This window comes from Grammomys surdaster, unplaced genomic scaffold (genome assembly GCF_004785775.1).
Source record: "Grammomys surdaster isolate TR1022 unplaced genomic scaffold, NIH_TR_1.0 126051, whole genome shotgun sequence".
NCBI lineage: Eukaryota > Metazoa > Chordata > Mammalia > Rodentia > Muridae > Grammomys > Grammomys surdaster.
In genome coordinates this window covers 6,319,364-6,340,560 of record NW_021620862.1, presented here as the reverse complement: position 1 = coordinate 6,340,560, position 21,197 = coordinate 6,319,364, and the positions used below count along the sequence as shown (strand labels likewise).

The 21,197-nt window shown below is 45.5% G+C and overlaps 1 protein-coding gene across 1 annotated transcript in view; it reads right to left on the bottom strand.

Moving 5' to 3' along the window:
* Window positions 1-4,314, bottom strand: part of Lin9 (lin-9 DREAM MuvB core complex component) — a 47,810-nt gene extending 43,496 nt beyond the window's left edge. Inside the window, exon 1 of the mRNA XM_028755249.1 lies at window positions 4,236-4,314. Within this exon, the coding sequence (XP_028611082.1) occupies window positions 4,236-4,314 (79 nt within the window). The remainder of the gene's footprint in view (window positions 1-4,235) is intronic.
* Window positions 4,315-21,197: the final 16,883 nt, after the last annotated feature.

Here is a 21,197-nt window from a genome sequence, read left to right as displayed (position 1 = left end):
AGAGAGAGAGAGAGAGAGAGAGAGAGAGAGAGAGAGAGAGAGAGAGACCCGAGAAGTTAGTTCAAATTGAATACTTCACAGGGGAATCAGCCACTGTACTTGGGGAGAGGGGTGTGGAGATGAAAGCCGGGTTGTGCTTAGAGGTGGGAATGCAGGCGTGTACCTAGTTCCTTCTGAACTACTGTGACAGGACTATCTGACTAAACAACTTCACGTTAGGAAGATTTATTTTGCTCAAGGTTTCAGAGGGTTCACTCACCTCATCACAGCCTGGAGGGTATAGAAAGCAGATAGCTGATGAGACGGACAGGAAGAGGAGAAAAGGGAACACAGAAGATGCTAGGGAAACAAAAAACTACGAAGGGCCCCACTGATCCACTTTCTCCAACAAGGCACCACCTCCTACCTTCCACCACCTCCAATAATGCTGTCATGTGACTCCACAAGGGATGAATCCATTCATTAGGTCAGAACCTCATAAGCTAAATGTTTTTAAAGGTACACTCAAGGATACACCAGGTGTGCTTTACTGATCTCCTAGGTATTCCTCAATGCAATCAAGCTATCAAAATTAACCATCACCCCAGGCATGAGGAAAAAACCTGAGTGGCTCAGCTCTGGTGGGCTGCTGACCAACAACTGTGTGACTGCAGGTGAGACAGCCCTGAGAAGTCACACGATGGAAGACATACTTGTCAGAGGACAAAAAATAACCACAAAATCTTAAATTGGGGGCTGGAGAAGTGTTGGCTCAGCAGTTAAGAGCACCTTTTGCTCTTTCAGAGGACTGAAGTTTAGTTTATAGCACCCATGCCGGGTGGCCCACAAATGCCTGTAACTCCATCTCCAGAGGCATCTCCAATGCCTCTGGCCTCTATATGTACCCTACAGACATGCACAGACCCACATGCAGACATACATACATACATACATACATACATACATACATACAAACATACATACATACATACATATTGGCAAAAATATATTTTAAAAAAATCTCAACACGATATTCTAAAGAATAAGAAGTTAACTGGAAGGGGGCAGCCTAGAAAACAGCATATGCCTGTAGCACAAGGAATGAAAACAGTCCAATTAACTCAGAGAGAATGAGAGGAGAGGTACAAAATAAACGGGGAATGGGAGCAGACAGGAAACATGGGTCTTAGAGCTAGCTACTGAAAGGTTTTAAACAGAGGGATGGCTAGGAATGATGGCACACACCTGTAATCCTAGCAATCAAGAACCAGAAGCAGGAGATTACTGCAAGTTCAAGATAAGCATGGTCTACAGACTGAGAGTCAGGCTAGCCAGAGATATACATGGAGACTCTGCCTCTAAGACTACAATATAAGGTAAGAGGAGGAAGACATTTCTGCTCTGAAAGGACCCCTCTGGCCCACTCTGGGAGGCAGTGGGTTCCTGTAATGGTGACAACATTAGGCTAGGTGATTGTAAAAAGTAAGAATTGAGACATATCCAGAAGGTAAGCTCCAGGACTCAGTAAATGCTTCAATAAGTGAAGTGGGAGGAAAGCAAAGATAACTAGGTTTCTGCTCTGTCACAGGGATACACAATGTAACCGTTCATTAAGATGGGGGCTCCTGGAAGCACCTGTGTGCCAGGGTGGAATTCCATCTGCAATATCCAAGAGATGTAAAACACAAGAACAGGAGCTTAGAGCAGACTGTGCTCATGTAAAAATCACGTACTTACATCAGCTGAAACAAAGAGCAAATGAACAGACAGCAAAAGGGGCTATATGTGTGTATATGTCTCTTTTCTAAACACCTAGTCACAGTAAATACGCAGGAAACGATACCTTTTATAATTGCTGTTACAAAAGCCATTAGCTAATATACTACATAGATCCCTTAACTAAACTATAGGAAAATTAAAAAAACTTAGTGTTTTTTCATATCAAACTGAAATTACTTTCTCTTTCTTTTCCAAGATCATGCTCTATCTTAATTAATAATATTATTCCAAATTCAGCTCCATTTTAGTCAGGTCTTTAAAGTCTATTTGTGTCATTGCTAACAAATCAAATATGCAATTCCTGCTTTTGACAATGCTGTAGTTCAGCTAAAAAAAAAAAAAAAGACACCACATCCCTCCCCAACCAAAGTACCAGAGACATTGCTTGGTAATATAAACAATTAGGTTATACATAGTTTTAACACTGTAGCTGATATCTGAACCTCAATGTAAACCCCATGTTTGTACAAAGAACAGCAGTAAGAAAATCTTTTTCCTAAAGGTATACTCACAGACACACCTAAAGGTGTGCTTTACTGATCTCCTAGGTATTCCTCAATGCAATCACGCTATCAAAATTAACCATCACCACCACAGGCTTGAGGGAAAGACCTAAGTGACTCGGCTCTGGTGGGCCACTGACCAACAACTGTGTGACTGCAGGAGAGACAGCCCTGAGAAGTCACACAGCACAATCATCATAAAGGATGAAAAAAATCTTACAGTACAGCCCAGGCTGTCCTCGAACTCAGAGTTATCCTTTTGTCTCAGCACAGATGTGTGAGGTTAACACACATTACATAGAAAAAAAATCTCTCCAGATGGCAGGTGACACTCTGCTTATTAGGATTATCTTTATTTGCAAGCATCCTAAATAACAATCAACCATATTCTCCAAACAAGAACAATAAGCTCATGGATAGTCTATAGATAATGCCCCATCAATACAGTAATCACTAGCTATTTAAATATAAGTCAAGACTAAATAAAAATAAAAAACAGCGCCTGAGCCACTCCAGCTACAGGTGACTACTGGTTACTCACTGCACACTAGAAAAGTGGACATCCCATCCACCGTCGAGAGAGTTCTTTTGAGACTTAGCACTGATATAAACCAAAATTAAAAACACAAACACGTTGAATACAAGTCTTCATCAGCACGGCAACCTGAACTTTTGACTTAACAGTATATTAAGGAATTAATGATCTCAAAGAAAACAGAATTAGGAGTTATCTCTCTTTTAAAGGCATATTTGTGTTGCCCACAGATACATCTTACAGAGTTTGAGATTCTTCTTTGCTTTTTGAACTGGGTTTCTCTGTCCTGACTTTCTGTTGGGACACCCCAAATGGTTAAAAAACAAAACATCTCTATGTTATAAAAATGATACGATTGTTCTAACTATTGATTGCTCAGTTTTGAGGTTTGTTTGTTTGTTTGTTTGTTTTCCAAGACAGGATTTCTCTGTGTAGCCTTGGCTGTCCTGGAACTTGGTATGTAGACTCAGCTGGCCTCGAGAGATCCACCTGCCTCTTCCTACTGAGACTGTATGTGCACCACCACACCTGTGTACCTTTTGTTGCATACCCTGTCCAAGGGCTACAAATACATACCGCAGAGTACGTGTTGATTCAAGACCATTTTGTAATTAAAATGTCTCTTAATAATTTGTGCAATATGAAAATTACAAAATTGTTCCCTTGTCCTTAGGTCGCGAAATAGGTGTTTTCACTGTCTGCGGACAGGTTAGAGGTTGTGAGTAAGGAGGTTAAAAGTGAGGCACTGCACAGGAGTGGATGTCAGGCTGCGGTGCTCACGTCCATGAGTAAAGCCCACCCACAGTCTTAAGACACATCCACTCAAGAAGAAGTCTGGGAATGGGGCTACCTCAGCACTGTATCCCGGCTGGATCATCTCCGGAAAGGTCCAGGGCCACCTGTAGTCCCAGGGAAAGGGGCCAAGCCTGTGTGACACGGAAGAGAACACTTCCAGGATGGACGCGGGGGATCGGGGGAGCGATTACAAGTGCCCGCAGAAGCAGGAGCTGTCATAGGATCAGCTCAGAGGCCCCGAGCATGAAGAGGGCTGTGTCCCAGGTGCCCAGCCTAGCCCTCCCGGCCCCCGACAGGCGAGTTACATAACCGGGCGGGCGATGAGGACGGCCCGATGAGTGGGGGCCGCTCTTCGCCCACCTCAGCCGGCGACAGCAGTCGCTCCGGGAGAGCAGCCGCCGACTCCGTCAGGACAGGCTGGACTCCCGGGCTTTCAGTTTCCGGCGCTGGCGCTCGCACAACCCCAGAAACAGACACACAGACACCATAACAAAGGCGGCGACGCGGCGGCAGCGCCTGAGTAGGAAGACTGGGGACCGCGGTGGGCTGGCAGCCAGCCCACCTGCTCGGCCACCGGACTCTGCCGGTGCGACCTCGGGACAGGCAACCGGCGGAAAGGAGGGCTGCTCTGAGACGCTACTTACTCTCGTCAGGCAACTGGTCGAGCTCCGCCATCTTGAACGAGCCGCGCCGCTTTTTCAAAGGCTGCCCGCCCCGGTGCATTGTGGGGCGGAGACTGTCTGCGAGGGAGGTTCGAATGAGGAGCTCGCGGCCCGCGGCGCCTGCTCCCGCCAGGCCGGCCGGCTCCGCCCGAGCCCGGCGGGAGGGGGCCTCCGGGGCCTCGCCTGCACCCCGGGCCGGGTCTGAAGGAGGGCAGGGGACGTCTTGCCGAGAGGCCCAGTAGGGCCGAGCGCGGGGGGCGCGGCGCCAGCCCCGATGCACCCGCCCGCGCCGCCCCCCTCGCCTGCGCTCGCTCCCGGCGCGCGGCCCGCGCTGCGGCTGCGGGAACTGCAGGCTGTTTCCTGAGGGGAGCGGGATGGAGGCCCGGGAGGGTGGCGCGGCGGACAAGACCTGGGTTCCTGGTCGCTTTGCTCGGAGGGGGCTCTGCCCAAAGTAACGCGTACTCGGCTCCCCAAGCCGCGTTTCTCTGACGCTTCGGTCCCTACCCTTCCCCCGAGTGCCCAGGCCGCGGCGTCCGCTTCGCCTGCAGGTCACAGACGCGGGGTCCCGGCGGCCGTCCCGGAACCTGAGCTGCGAGCCGCCGGGACGAGACCTTGAGAGGTCACCAAGTTGGTGTAGGCCGAGGGCTAGCGAACTGTCCTGCTTTCTTTCTCTAATGCGCTCCACCCGAGACCGGTAGTGAGCCGGGAGCCTCACAGTGACTAAGGATGCTTGGTGAAGATACAAGTGACACTAGCCAAGTGTAATGAAACTGGATGAGAATTCCTCCGGTGCTGAAAGAAGCCTGGGGATAGATTTCACAGTTCTCTTCTGTAACACTTTCTAGTATTTAAACCACAGTTGCTTTTCCAGTTATTTTAACAAGTGTGATTGATCTCAAGGGTTTGTTTTCCAAGAATTTATGAGGAGGGGGTAGTTAAAAAACATTTAAAAGAAAAAAAAAGCAAAACAAAAACGGGTGGATGGGTGAATTGCATAAACTAAAAAGTTAAAAGATGGTGCAGTGAGGCAAGAACAAATCTAGACAGGCCAGCCCAGGCTAAGTTGGACTTGGTAAGAAGAATAAAGCGAGGTCTTAAGTCGTACGAAGAGCAGGCTTTCATTTCTGTTCTAGCAGTTTGGAGAAAGACAAGAATCTTGGGGGAGCAATAGAGAAGACGACTTCTGGGTCAGGAAAAGGGCAGCAGACTGTGAAGGTTGAGGGTGGAACTTAGGCTGCTACTTGTATCAGTCCCAGGTAAGCTTAAATCTTGTCCTTCAACTTCTCAGCAGTACAATGCAGACAAAAAGTCCACTCTTGCTTAATGAGTGGAAAGACCTTATAATGGCTTCTTGCACCCAGCTGTTTGCTGCTACAGCCTCCAGTTTAGATAGTAGGGAGCACCTTTGAATCTGGGGTGGTGGGAGGGGCAGGATGGAAAAGTCCATCTTTCAAGAGGAGAGGAAAAAGACTAGTGAGTTGGTGCTGGCCGCTCTGCGACCAGGGTAAATGAGTGATGAGGTGGGCAGAAAGTAAAAAATTACGACAAAGTAACTTTCTGAGTGACTCTAACCCTTCCAACCACCCTGCCTCTCTTTTTTGTTTTTTGCTTTGGCCCAGCTTGGATGGTTTCTGGGATTTGAACTCATGACCTCCAGAAGGGCAGTCAGTGCTCTTAACCACTGAGCCATCTCACCAGCCCCTAGCCTGCCTCTTTTTTTTTTGTTTGTTTTTTGTTTTTTGTTTTTTCGAGACAGGGTTTCTCTGTGTAGCTCAGGCTGTCCTGGAACTCACTCTGGAGACCAGGCTGGCCTTGAACTCAGAAATTCACCTGCTTCTGCCTCCCAAGTGCTGGGATTAAAGGCGTGCACCACCACTGCCCGGCCCCTAGCCTGCCTCTTAAAGGTGGAATAAACTGCTCCTTCTTTGAGCTTGGGTGTCTTCATCAATTTGAAAATGAAACTGGGCATAATTTAACCTTCTGAGAATAAAAAGCAGAAATCAACATGGAGGAAGCTGAGAGAGAGGGGCAAGAATTTGTGAAAGGTAGTAGATGAGGTGTTGTAAAATCAGAGCAAGCTAGATTTTACTCTGAGGCAGTTGTCCTACATTTTTCAGTACCTTGGTTTCTCTCGAATGTAACAACATGTCTTAATCTATTTATGCTGCTGTGATAAGGTACCTTGTGACTTGCTTGATAATTGCTAAACAGAAATTAATTTCTCAGGGTTCTGGATTCTGGAAATTTCAGGGTGGTTGTGGTGAGGGCTCCTTTTTCCTTCCATGATGGCCGTCTTGTTGTTACATCTCCAAGGGTGAAGGATGGATTTACTCTCTTCCTGAGATGGAAGAGCATGAATCCCCTTCATACTGAGACCTACTGAACTGTGTAGAAGAGACAGAAACAGCTCAGCTGCTTGGGGGCAGTGGGGTGTGTGTGTGTGCTAATCTTTTTTTGGGGGGGGTATCAGAGCTTAATACTATTTATTGCATGGCAGATTAAATTTCAATATAAATTTTGAAGGAGACATCATGATTCTACCCATAGTAACATGGGCCATAGGATAAGTTTCCTTCAATTATATATTCCAATTTAGGATGGCTTGATTTTGTAAGTTATCTTGTTTACTTTGAAACACACACATTAGACTTGGTGGTATACTCCTTTAAACCCCCACATTGTGTAGCAGTTTCCTGAAATAAAACTTTCCATTTTGGAGGAAAATTTCTTAAGATATTTTTAGGGAGGTGAAACAAGATATTCTATGGGAAGGAGAAATACTGCAGTTCCTTAAGGAAACTAACAACTCAAAATAGTTTCAGGAAGTCCCTGAAATAGACTAGAGTCATTAGACCCCTCTCTCCCCCAAGAGTATGTAAAGTATAAAGACTTCTGAGAGTCACTTTCAACTAAGCCCAGATGCCTGAAAGAGGCAGAGATAAGTCCAGCAGAAGCAGGCTAGCCAAAGCAGTGTGGAAGCAGAGACCTGCTGAACTCTGTAGAAGAGACAGACAGCTGAGCTGCCAGGAAGAGGCTCAGACCAACTGAACCACTTGGAAAGGACTCTGCAACCTGTTGGGTTGCCTGCAGACTGCAGTGTGCTCTAGTTTCCAGCTTTCACAAGTTGTCACCCATGTGGGGTCACCTTTAGTGATGCAGCTGTTTTTGAGTCATCTCCACTCCTGTAAGTAACCCCAATGAAACTTACTGGTTCACAGAGTTGGACTTAGTGGTATCATGCTTTAGTCTGTCATTGATTCCCTGGAGGCTGGACATATATTGTTCCAGGCCAGCCATGGCCACACAATGAAACCCTGTAAGAACACTAAGTCATTAAAAAAAACCACCTAGATAAAAGCTAGGATACTGTGAGTCCCTGGCTTCTATTCCTAGAATCACAAACATGAAAACACACACACGAATTTATCAAAGAACTGACAAACTATGTCTCATTAGGTGTACTTGCTGCCAAACCTAATGACTTTAGTCTGATCTCTGGAGCCCACATAGTAGAAAAGAGTAACAAGTTGTCATCTTACTGGAACAAAGTAAAATTCTATTTACCAAATATATATGCATAGATTAATCCAGAACAAAAGGTACACATATTAATGGTGACTACCTCTAGATAGTAGAATAGTGAATGATCTTTCTTTATATCTCTATATGTAACTTTTTTTATAGAAAAGATTTAGCTTTATTTATTTATTTTTGTTTTTCAAGACAGGGTTTCTCTGTATAGCCCTGGCTGTCCTGGAACTTACTCTGTAGACCAGGCTGGCCTCCAACTCAGAAATCCACCTGCCTCTGCCTCTGCCTCCCAAGTGCTGGGATTAAAGGCGTGTGCCACCACTGGCCTGCAGTTTTAGATTAAAAATGAGCATGACAACATAGTGTATCTTAGCCAGGAGTGGTGGCATATACCTGTAATCCTAGCACTTGACAGGTAGAGGCAAGAGTATCAGACACTCAAGGCCAATCTTCACAAGTGTAAGGTTAGCTGAGCTTCCTATGACCCTCTCCAGCAACAAAAGGGGTCAGAGAAGCCACTCCAAGGCCAAGAGTACATAGTATTCTTGCAGAAAATCAGTTTCCAAGCACCCTTATCAATTCACAAATGTCTGTTCCAAGGGCGTTGGCACTCTTCTGGCCTCAAAGGCAACTAACTGTTCTTATGCACATACCTCCTCTCATACATATAGATAATTGAAAATAAAAGCAGCTTTTTTTAAAAGTCAGCAATACTGGATGTGGTGGTACACACCTTCCCAGCACTGGCAGGTGGAGAGCAGAGACAGAGAGATCTCTGAGTTTTAGGAGAGCTTAGTGGTACATGCCTTTAATTCCAGCACTTGGGAAGTAGAGGCAGGCAGATCTCAAGTTCCAGGACAACCAGGGCTACATAATAAGACTATCTCAAAACAACAAGTACTATATCTATGGAATGGAAGTTCATCCATCAAAGAAATGAAGAGATGTACTGATAAACACCAAAATGTGGATGAACTTTTAAAACATGCTCAATGAAAGAAGCCTATCTGAAAAGAATAAATTGTGTGATTCTATCAGAGAGAAATGTCCAGAATAGTCAAATCTATAAAAAAAAAAGAAAAGGAGATTAGAAGAGTCTAGCAGCTGGTAGACTCGAGTGGGAAGTGAGTAACCAGTGAAAGGTTCAGGATTTCTTTTGGGCCTGATGGAAGTTCTAAAACCGTAGTGATGGCTGCAGAGCTGCACATAGCTAAAAACCACTTAGAAGGCAAATAGGTGAATTGTTTGCTGTGTGAATTAGATGGTAATAAAACATTACAGGAAAAGCCCCATTTTCCTATTAATCAGCTTTCTGTCTCTCTTAACAAATCCCGAAAATAATCAACTTATAAAGGAAAAGGGCTCACAGGTTTGGAAGTTACTGTCTATGATGGGTTGGCCCTGAGGCTTTGTATCTATGGTGAAACAGTACATTAGGATAGAAGGTATGCTCCAGTAAACCACTCACCTCAGGAGAGACTGAGGGGGGCAAAGACCCACAGTCTCCTTCTAGGAAGAAGATCTCTCTCTAAGCCCACATTTATTTATTTATTTATTTATTTATTTATTTATTTATTTAAAGACCAAAAGGAGGTTTAGTTGTTTAGATGTGATCTGGCCTTCTGATTTATTTCACAAGAGCAGGAACTTTGATGTGGTGATCAGTGGGTAAGTCCGACGTTTTAAAGATCCACCACCTTCCTAAGTTGTAGGGGTTCTCAACCATCCCAAGGCTTCGACCCTTTAATGCACTTCCTCATGTGGTGACCCCAACCATAACATTATTTTCATCACTACTTCATAACTATAGTTTTGTTACTGTCATGAATCGTAATGTGTTTTCTGATGGTCTTAGGTGATCAAAAGCGTCATTCAACCCATAAGGGCTTGAGAACCTCTACTGAATTGCAATCTTGAAGATTGAGCTTTTAACATGTGGACCTTCGGGAAATATTTGAGATCCAGTGACACAGACCTTTGTACCAAATTTCTTCTCTAAATCAATGATAATAGGCCAAAGAAAGGCTCTACTGGGCCTTGTGAGATGGCAGCAGCAAATGGAAGATGGGAACCTGTCTCCCCCACTAAACATCATGAAGTTCTAAAAACCCTGATACAGTGAGAAGCTGCTTTTCTTGTTGGATCCAAGTGGCTACAGGAAGAGGAAACTGGATTCCTAACAGATGTATTCTTTTTATGATTATGATTCCAAGAATGCTGGTGCGATGACTCAGCGAGTAAATGAGGTTGTCGGGCCTCAAAACCTGATAACTGAAGTAACATCCCTAGGACCCATATGGTGGAGTGGACAGAACCAACCCCACATGAGCACATCTACACGGTAATTAATGCAACCAGTAAATTAATTAAAAATGGCTCTAGTAGATCATCAAATACTTGTTTCTCAAAGAGAGAAAGGGGGAGGGAGGGAAGGGAATGAAAGAGAGGGAGAGGAAAAGGATTCTATCTCTTAGAGCTATAGTGAAAATTAAATGGGATCTAAAACTCCAGGCTCATATCCCAGCTCCTAGCTCACACCCCAGTCATAAACACCAGCTTACACCCCAGCTCACACCTCAGCTCACATCACAGCTCACACCTCAACTCACACCCCAGCTCACACCTCAGCTCACATCACAGCTCACACCTCAGCTCATATCACAACTCACACCCCAGCTCACATTACAGCTCACACCTCAGCTCACAGCTCACACCCCAGTCATAAATACCAGCTCACACCCCAGCTCACATTACAGCTTACACCTCAGCTCACAGCTCACACCCCAGTCATAAACACCAGCTCACACCCCAGCTCACATCACAGCTATACCCCAGCTCACATCACAGCTCACACGTCAGCTCACATCACAGCTCACACCTCAGCTCATACCCCAGCTCTTTCTAGAATAGAAGTCTTCTCATCAGCTTCAAGGTGAAGGATTAAGAGAGATGAGAGGGTTTCTGGGATGTTCTCAAATACCAGTGGTGTCCTATTTGGGGGGTAACATGACCTGACCCTCATTAGTGGTAAGGGAAGGGCAGTGAATACTTTCTAGAGAGAAATGGTCTCAAACTGAGCCACAAATGACAAGTAGAAGGTACCAGAAGGAAGCAGACAAAGATGTCCCTGGCAAAGGGGCACATGCACATGCACACACACATGTTCTTACATGTATGTGTGTAGAGGCCAGGGACCACCTCAAGTGTCCTTTCTTCATGGGTAAAATCCACCTCAGTGTCTTTATTTTCTTTTTTAAGACTGAGTCTCTCACTGGCCTGTACCTCGATGATTAGGCAAGCCCGGCTGGCCACAAAGCCCCAGGAATACACCTGTCTCTGCCTCTCCAGCACTAGGATCATAAGTGCCCCCATACCCAGCTGTTTTCCTTTTTATAGTGAGTTCCAGGAATTAGACTCAGGTCATTAGGCTGGTGAGGCAATCACTTCACTGACTGTGCCAGGGTCCCATGTAGCTCAAGCTTGGCCTTGAATGCCTGACACTCTTCCTTCCCCTCTATTCCCTAAGATTTGGATTAATGGGCATGAGTCACCACCATGTCCAGCATGGGAGGCTGGTCTTTTAAAAAGCTTGTGCTGAAATGGATTTCCATAGCCATGGAGGTTTCCAGCTGTGAGGGATGCATTTAGCTGCTAGTGTCCAATTGCTGCCTACCTGCCAACTCCCTATCCTGGCCAAAACTACCACAGTGTCCACTCCCTACCATGCTCTTTCTGGCTGCCTGGAGCTAGTAACTGAGCAGGCAGAGCTAATGGAACTAGGCCTGCCTCTCATGACAGTTGTGATAGGCAGTCTGTGCTCCAGGACTTCTGTATCCCATGACCTGGACTGGCTGCACACTAATCCATGGTTCTTTGACTATGAAATATATCAAATGATGCTCTGTGGCCACCACCCTGTGGATCATATGGGATCAGGATGAATCTGCCTGTAGGTCTTATTTAACACTTGTTTCTTTAGTGAAGACTGGAGGTGGTCAATAACTAAGCGTTTTTTTTTTTATATAGAGATGGAATATGCCCACATATTCCATAGCTCAGCTAGGAGATACAAACAGGTGTTAAATATTTGTCCACGATGGTCTAAGACCTGGACCTACTGTGCACCCTGTGAAACCCAGGAACCTGTACTTGAAACCTCAGTCCCTTTATCACTGAGCCTCTGCTAGTGCCATGTTGTATCCTCTGCCTGTAGAATATGACCTGGGGGCTGGGAGGTGGTGGCGCACGCCTTTAATCCCAGCACTTGGGAGGCAGAGGCAGACAGATTTCTGAGTTCGAGGCCAGCCTGGTCTACAGAGTGAGTTCCAGGACAGCCAGGGCTATACAGAGAAATCCTGTCTCGAAAAAAAAAAATATGACCTGGGAATTTAAACCAGTGAGTTCTTATAGCATAATACAAGGGCTAAGTAAGTTGTGATTAACACCCTCAGCAGCCTGGCCAGGACTTCCTTGGAAAGCACCTCGTAGCCAATGCACATCTTCCTCTTTCCTCTGCAAGTGTCAGGCTAGCTCTGTAGTCTGTTGTGTCTCTGCTCTCTCCTTCGAACGTGTTGCCTCCACTTGTCTGCACATTGTTTCCTTCACAATCCGCACCTCAGAGAATCTGTCCCAAACACATGGGATCAGGAATGCTGGAAACATGGTCTATTTCAGTCTGAGATCTCCTTACCTGGCCATGTGGGGTACTGAGGATGCTTGGCACGGAGCACCTGAGTACAGGGGTGTCCTGGGAGGGGAGGCATTGCAAGATAGAGACAGTGCCTTAAGGACAGTGGAGGGGACTGGAAGGTTAGTCAGCAGTTAAGAACACTTGTTACACTTGCAGAGAACTTGGGTTAGATTCCCACCGTCCACATGGAGGCTCAAGACTATAGCTGTAGTCCCAGAAGATCCTACACCTTCTTCTGACCTCCATAGGCACTAGACAGGGTGCACAGACATGCAAAATGGAGCGGTTATACATGTAAAAGTATATAATAAAATTAATAAATTAAGAACATAGCCGGGCCCAGTGGCACAAGCCTATAAACTCCTGCACTGGGGTGTGTGTACTGGGGTCTGGGGGTATAGGCAGGTACCGGAATTTGAGGAGAGCTTGGCTTATGGGACTAGTTCCAGGACTACACAAAAAAACCTTTCTCCAAAAAATACAACAAAATAAAAAAAAAAAAAAAGAACAGTGGAGTGGGCAGGTGTCTGAGCAACACCCATGTCCTGTTTAGCAAGAAGGAAATGTGCCTAAAAGCTGAGTGCACAGCCAAGATCTCTTTGCTGACTTATGAAGAGGCTCTTGTTGATTCCATAAAGAGTGGTCCCCTCTGAGCAGCAAACTCATGCCTGAGATCTAGAAACAGCATAAGTGCTCAGCCAAGGCAAGTTTGCTATATTGAGTCCTGCTTGAGAAGCCCCATACCTTGCATGAGAAGGGAGTGGTAAATCCTCCAATAGATTCAACTCTGTAGAAGTGGAGGTTAGAGTAATGGCTAACCTCTCCCTTGCAAGGAGGCCTACAGAAGCAGCTCTCTGACAAACAGCCGGGGTCTACTTCAGGAGGAACCTCTTCCTCTTCCCTTGGCTACTAGACTGATGGCCAGGTTTATATCCCAGCACAACCTGCCTTAAAGATGTACTGGGCCTGGTAAAGAAGAGGCATTATACCCTCGTGCAGCTTCAAGAACTACCATATAGCCTAGTGGTGTGGTGCATACCTATAATCGCAACTGAATTTGAGGCTACACAGAGATTTCCAGGCTAGCTAAGCTACAAAGCAAGATACCATCTATCTTAGGGTCTTACTGCTGTGAGCAGACATTGTGACCAAGGCAACTCTTACAAAGGACAACATTTAACTGGGGCTGGCTTACAGGTTCAGAGGTTCAGTCTAATATCATCAAGGAGGGAGCATGGTAGCATCCAGGCAGGCTTGATGTTAGAGAAGCTTAGAGTTCTACATCTTCATCTGAAGACTGCTGGGAGAAGACTGGGTTCCACTCAGCTAGGATGAGGGTCTTAAAGTCCATGCCCACAGTGACACACCTACTCCAACAAGACCACACCTACTCCAGCAAGGCCACACCTCCAAATAATGCCACTCCCTTGGCCGAACATATACACACCATCACACCATCTCAAAACAAAACAAACAAAAAGAATTGAACTTTATGTTAAGTGAAGTAGTCTGGCACAAACATATAAATACCATATGTTCTCAGTTATATGTAAAAACAAAAGGTTGGTCTCATAGAACAGAAGAGAATAGCTGTCATCAAAGCCAAGGAAGGCTGTAAGGAAGAAGCAGGGGAAGGGGGTTGTTTAATGGGTACAGGAGCTTGATAGGTATCTATGATGGATAACAATTGACTAGGAGAGGGGGTCTTGAATATTCTTCTGATGGCTTAAATGAAAACGGCCCCCATAATGTTTATGGTCTCTATCAGTAGAACTGCTTGGGAAGGATCAGGAGGTAGGTCCTTGTTGGAGGAAGTGATTCCCAGCAGTGGTCTTCGAGGTATCAAAAGCCTCCTACCATCCCCTCTCCTGGCCTCCTGCTTGCTAATCAGCATGTGCTCCCAGCTGCTGATCCAGCGCCATGGCTGCCTGCTTCTTACTGCCATGCTTCTTACCATGAGGGCCTCCTCTCCCTCTAGAACTGTAAGCTCCAAATGAGCCTTTCCTTCTATAAACTGCCTTGGTTATGGTGTTTTATCATAGAAATAGAAAAGTTAACAAGACAATTCCTAACATAAAGGAACGATGATATCTGAAGTGATATCTGTGTCTGATCTAGCCATTACATGTTGTATGCATGTATTGTCTGTCACAACATGTCCTATAAACATATACGATTACTATACTTTGATTAAAAAGAAATAGACTCATAAAAAGAATTACCTAGGAGGGCTAAGGAGATCACTTAGCTGATAAAAATGCCTCCCATTCAAGCATGAAAACCTAAATTCAGTCCCCAGCACCCACATATTCCTAGTAGCACAATGGAAGCAGAGACAGGTGAATTCCTGGGCTCACTGGCCAGCCCATGTAGCCCAGTTGCTGGACTCCAAGCCAGTGAGAGATCCTGTCTCAAAACACAAAGTGGAAAGTACCTGAGAATCAACACTTTAGGCTGGCCTCTGCTTCTACACATGTAAATACACACACACACACACACACACACACACACACACACACATATATATGTATATATATAATACATATACATACACTTGGGACTAGATTTTCAGGACTGTTGATCAAGAAGGCCAGAATATAAAAGTAGATGAATTTCCTGACCTGAGATCTTTCCTTGGGGTATAGGATTCTATGCCCCAACGAGTATCTCAGGGGATTCCACAAAGCCTGGAGCAAGACACAGCCAATGAATTGAATTGGAAAAAAAAATTAAGGCAAGGTTTCACTTTGTTGCCCAGGTCAGCCTCGAGGTCAAGGCAGTCTTCCTGCTTCAGTTTCCCAACAGGTATGAGCCACAATACCGGGCTAAGTGGAAATTCTAGAATTTCTTGTGCAGATGATAGAGGGAAGGATATAAAGACTCGGGGGGTGGGGGGGAGCCAGGGGTATGTGTGGCTGTCATGGACATTCTATGATGCCAGAAGACTTTCTAAGGAAGAGGATGTTAACTTGTTACCTAAGGAGGATCACAAGACATGCTATTTGGACTCTACAAAAGTTCTTCTCTGATTTCCACAATGTGTGTCATGGCATGAGAATGCCCTCCCAGCAACAACAACAACAAATATTACTGTGTCTGAGTTTGCTTGCATGTCTGCACCAAGTACATGCAGTGTTCATGGAAGCTGGAAGAGTGCATGAGATCTCCCTAGAACTGGAGTTATAGACAGTGTGAACAGTCATATGTGCTGGGAACTGAACCCAGGTCCTCAGGAAAAGCTGTTTGTGCTCCTAACTAATAAGCCATTTCTCTAGCCCCATACATTTTTAAAGATTCATTTATTTTTATTTCATGTCATTGGTGTTTTCTCTGCATGTATGTCTGTGTGAGAGTGTGAGTTATAGCTTTGAGCTGCCATGTGGATGCTGGGAATTGAACCCAGGACCTCTGAAAAAGCAGTCAGTGTTCTTAACACTTGAGCCATCTTGCCCCTCCCTCTTTTTAAAAAGACAGGGTCTCACTATGTAGCTCTGGCTGTTGGAAACATACTATGTATACTGGGCTAGCTTCAAAAATCAAAGAGATCCGCCTTCCTGCTCCTGAGCGCTGGGATCAAAGGCATGTACGAGCATGGCCAGCCCATAATTATAATATTTTTTAAAAAGAGACATACCAGCTGGCCACACTGGTGGCACAGGCCTTTAAACAGCACCTGGGAGGCAGATGGGAGGTAGATCTCTGTGAGTTCAAGACCAGCTTGGTCTACAGAGTGAGATCTAGGACAGCCAGAGAAACTCTGTCTTGAAAAACAAAGAAACAAGGAAAAGAAAAGAAAAAAGAAAAGAAAAGAAAAGAAAGGAAAAGAAAAGGAGACAAACCATTCACTAAGGCCAGCAAAAAGATGATCTCAAAAAGACAGTGTCAAGGAACAATGCAGTAATGCTCCTTTGAGGGTAAAGGGTGGGTTGCCGTGGGGGCATCATGGTCCATGAATGTACTAAAGCCAAGTGGCTCTGCTTAAGATGACAAGACAGGGTTCTCTTTTTTAGTTTTTTTTTTGAGACAGGGTCTCACCCAGGCTGTCCTGGAACTTGAGATCTGCCTGCCTCTGCTTCCCAAGTGCTGGAATTAAAAGCGTGTGCCACTAAGCCCAGCCACAGGGGTTGTTTTTTACATAAAAGCCAACAGGCTTTTTGGGAAAGTCATTAGAAATTGACCCACAGAAATATTTGGAAACAAAAATGGTTAACAGAATAAAATGTCTCTGGGGAGCAAAACAGGCGCAGCCAGCCACAGGCTGTTGTCACCTCTGTTATCAAAGGGAGGTGACACTGGAGGAGCAGTAGGCCAAGGGCAGTCACCCCAATAAAAAGTCACAATCCCTTGTCCAGTTCTGTGATCGGAGCCAACTTTTAGATCTGGAATTCACTGAAGAGCTAGGCAGGACCCGAGAAGGAAAGATTGTGACACTGTGACAAGAGTGTACTTACTGGATTGGCTCCTTGTTATTCCCCAGAGGGACCCACTTAGAGCAAAGGGAAATATAAGAGATTTAAAGAACTATCGTGCACAGGGGCTGGGTTGACACTAATAGTTATAACCCTGGAGCCGTCACCAGCGTCCACTGGAGTTCTAGTAAGTGGAGTGGAGAAGGAAGACAGTCATATCTTGACCAAAGTCTGGTCCACTGTGGAGCTGTTGACACATTTGACCGTCATTCTCTGATTCCCAAAGGTGCAACTTAGCAGCTGGAGTAATTTCCATCAATGGCTTGTGTGTTAGAGTTACTGTAAGAAGGTCAGAGGGCAAATGGAAGTAGCTAAGACTTTTCCTTCAGCCCCAGAGGACATTAAATAAAAAGCAAGAATTGAGCTTGGTGACAGGAGCCTATAATCCGACTCAGGAGGCCGAGGCAGGAGACTAGTGAGTTGGAAGACAGCCTGCGTTAGATCCAAGACCCTGAACAAGAAAAATAAGAAATAAAAAACAAAATAAATCACATTCTCAGGGGAAGATGAGCATTGCCATTGAAGATCTACAAGATGTCCTCTCAGAGTCGATTTTTTAAAAGATTATCAGGCTAGCCAGGGATCCACCCACCCACCCATCCATCTAATGTGTGTATGCCGAGGTCAGACACAACCTACAGGAGTCTGTTCTGTCCTTCCACCCGGGCCCCGGGCCAGGTCGTCATCCTTGCTGGCACATGAGTTCACCCAGTGAGTTATCTGAGCATCCCTGGGAGCCTTATTTTGTTTATGAGTATGTGTGTGAGTGTGTGCCGTGTGTGTTGGGTACCCCAGGAGGCCAGAAGAGGACTAAAGTTACATGCAGTGGGAAGCTACTTGACCTTAGTACTGAGAACAGAACTCAGACCCTCTAGAAAAGCAGCAACTGCTCTTAACTGCCAAGCCATCTCTCCAGCCCCTTAGAGTTGATTTTTTAAAGAAATCACTAGAAATTTAAAAAACAAGTTTGTACACGTTTCTTCCTTCCTTCCTTCCTTCCTTCCTTCCTTCCTTCCTTCCTTCCTTCCTTCCTTCCTTTTTCTCTTCTCTCTCTCTCCCTCCCTCCTTCCCTTCCTTTCTTTCTACCTCCTCTTTTGCCTCCTCTTCCACCTTGTTTTTTTTTTTTTTTTTGAGACATGGTTTCTCTGTGGAGTAGCCATGGCTGACCTGGAGCTTGCTCTGTAGACCAGGCTGGCCTTGAACTCACAAAGATCCACAAATCCATCTCTCTCTCATTCTCTCTCTCTCTCTTTCTCTCTCTCCACCATTCTCTCTCTTTTGGGGTGCCATTACATTACCACACAGCTCATGTGTATGATCTGTGCTGGTTGGGTTGGTTTGGGTTTGGTTTTGTGTTGGTTAGTTTTAACCATCAACTTAACACAACTTAGAGTAACCTTGGGCATGGGCATGTCAGGGTATTTTATCACAGCAACATGTTCAACAAATGGATCCAAATGCTTACTCTACCCTCTAAAGTGCAGAGCTGAGCAGATGCTGGCTGCATGGCCATGAGTGAACAAGCTAGTAGGAGTACAAGTTTCTTTTATTTTCTCTCTCTCTCTCTCTCTCTCTTTTTTTTTTTCTTGAGACAGGGTTTCTCTGTATAGCCCTGGCTGTCCTGGAACTCACTCTGTAGACCAGACTAGCCACAAACTCAGAAATCTACCTGTCTCTGCCTCCCAAGTGCTGGGATTAAAGGCGTGCACCATCACAACCCGGTGAGTGCAGGTTTCTTGATGCTTATTAAAAACAGAGTTTGGTGTGGGGTGGCTCATAGGTAAAGAGCACTAGGCTTTTCTAGAGGATCTGGGTTCGATTCTCAGCATCCACATGACAGCTCACAACCATTCATAACATGTGTGCAAAATATATATACACAAAAGATAAAAATAATTACATCTTTTTATAAAATGAGGGGCTGGAAACTCAGGGGTTAAGAATACTTGTTGCTCTTGCAGGCTTAGCCTGGGTTTGATTCCCAGCACCCACATAGTGCTTACAACCATCTGTAATTCCAGTTCTAGTGGATCCAACACTCTTCTCTGGCCTCTGGGGGTCGGGGTAGGGCACTGCAAGCACATGGTACACAGAATTACATTCAGTCAAGAACATCTATACACAAAAAAATAAATATTTTTTAAAAGTTTTAAAATGTGAGCTGGGTGTGTCACTTGGGAGGCTCAGCCTGGAAGATCTCAAGTTCAAAGTCAGTCTTGGCTACAAGGCCAGATCTTGTTTTAAAAAAAAAAAATCTGGGTGGTGTCACCACACCACTTAATGTCAGTGCTTGGGAGGCAGAGATAGGCAGATCTCTGAGTTCCATGCCAGCCTGGTCTACAGAGTGAGTTCCAGAACAGCCAGGGCTACACAGAGAAACCCTGTCTTGAAAAATCAAAGCAAGGGCTGGAGCGATGGCTCAGTGGTTAAGAGCACTGACCGCTCTTCCAGAGGTCCAGAGTTCAATTCTCAGCAACCACATGGTGGCTCACAGCCATCTATAATGGGATCTGATGCCCTCTTCTGGTGTGTCTGAAGAGAGCAATGGTGGTGTACTCATATACATCAAATAAATAAATAAATCTTTAAAAAAATCAAAACAAAACAAAAAGGTAAAATACTCCTTTAAGTTCAGTGCTTTGAAAGCTGAGGGAGGATCTCTGTGAGTTCAAAGCCAGCCTGATCTACATAAAGAGTTCCAAAATAATCAGGGCTATCTAGTGAAACCTTGTCTCAAGAAAAGAAACAAACAAAACAACCACCACTCAAATAGAAAAAAATCCTCTCAAAATAAAGACTAAAGTAGCCACTTTAAAAACAGCTTTCTTTGTTTTGATTGGATGTTTTCTCTGTCTCTCTCTATCACAGCATCCTTCTTTGTCTCTCTCTATCACAGCATCCTTCTCTGTCTCCCATCTTTACCTCCGCGTCAGCTTTCTATAAACATAACAAAATACTCGAGATAAACAACTTGAAAGGAGGGAAGTTTTGCTTTTGGTTATTGACTCAGAGGTTTGGTTTACGGTCACTTGGTCCTGTAGCCTTGAGCCTGTGATGTCACAGGGCTTCATGGTAAGGTGGAAGACATGTTTACTTCTTCTTCTTTTTCTTCTTCTTCTCCTTCTCCTTCTCCTTCTCCTTCTCCTTCTCCTTCTTCTTCTCCTTCTTCTTCTTCTTCTTTTTTGTTTGGTTTTTCAAGACAGGGTTTCTCTCTGTATAGCCCTGGCTGTCCTGGAACTCACTTGGTAGACCAGGCTGGCCTCGAACTCAGAAATCCGCCTGCCTCTGCCTCCCAAGTGCTGGGATTAAAGGCATGCGCCACCACTGCCCGGCGACATGGTTACTTCTTAACAGCTGAGAAGGACACCAGAGCCTCCAGATCCTGTTCAAAGGCATACCCCAATGGCCTCACTCCTTCTCACAAGGTCTATGGTATACGACTGAGAATCTATGTACCATGATGCCACTAGGTCTCTGCATTTTCTGCATCCAGTTATGTCCTCTGTCCCTATCTGATACAATTAGTATTGTGTGCATTGTATGTGAGGTGAAACTCTGGATCCTGCCCATGCTAGGTAAGTGCTCTATCTGAGCCCTTTCCTCCAGCCCTCTCCTCGTGGTTTCTGGAGAGCAGCACTGCACTTTCGTTGCCAGTGTTCATAGGTTCATTGTGAGCCCAAGAGTGGAAACCAAGCAAGTGTGTGCTATTTGTGTATTTACCAGTTCTGCAAGAGATTCATGTGTAGTCATAACTGGGAAGTATGGGCTTGAAGTCTAATTTCCCCTGAGTTGAGATGTTTGTGTGGCTGTCAGAAAAACAGATGAGGTGAGGAGAGAGGGGAATGATTGTCCGGTCGGTGAAAAACAGTATCTGTATGTCCTGTCCACTCCACCAAAGGCAAAGCATTCATAGTTTCATCGATGGCTGCCCTCTTTCAATAAACCCGCTTGTGGCTCATGCCTTTAATCCCAGCACTCGGCAGAGGCAGAGGCAGAGGCAAAGGCAGAGGCAGAGGCAGAGGCAGAGGCAGAGGCAGAGGCAGAGGCAGAGGCAGAGGCAGAGGCAGAGGCAGAGGCAGAGGCAGAGGAGGCAGAGGAGGCAGAGGCAAGAGAGAGGGGGGGCACAGAGGCACAAGGGCAGAGAGAGAGGCAGAGAGGCAGAAGGGAGAGAGGCAGAGAGACAGAGAGGCAGAGAGCAGGAGGGAGAGAGGGAGAGAGGCAGAGAGACAGAGAGGCAGAGAGGCAGGAGGGAGA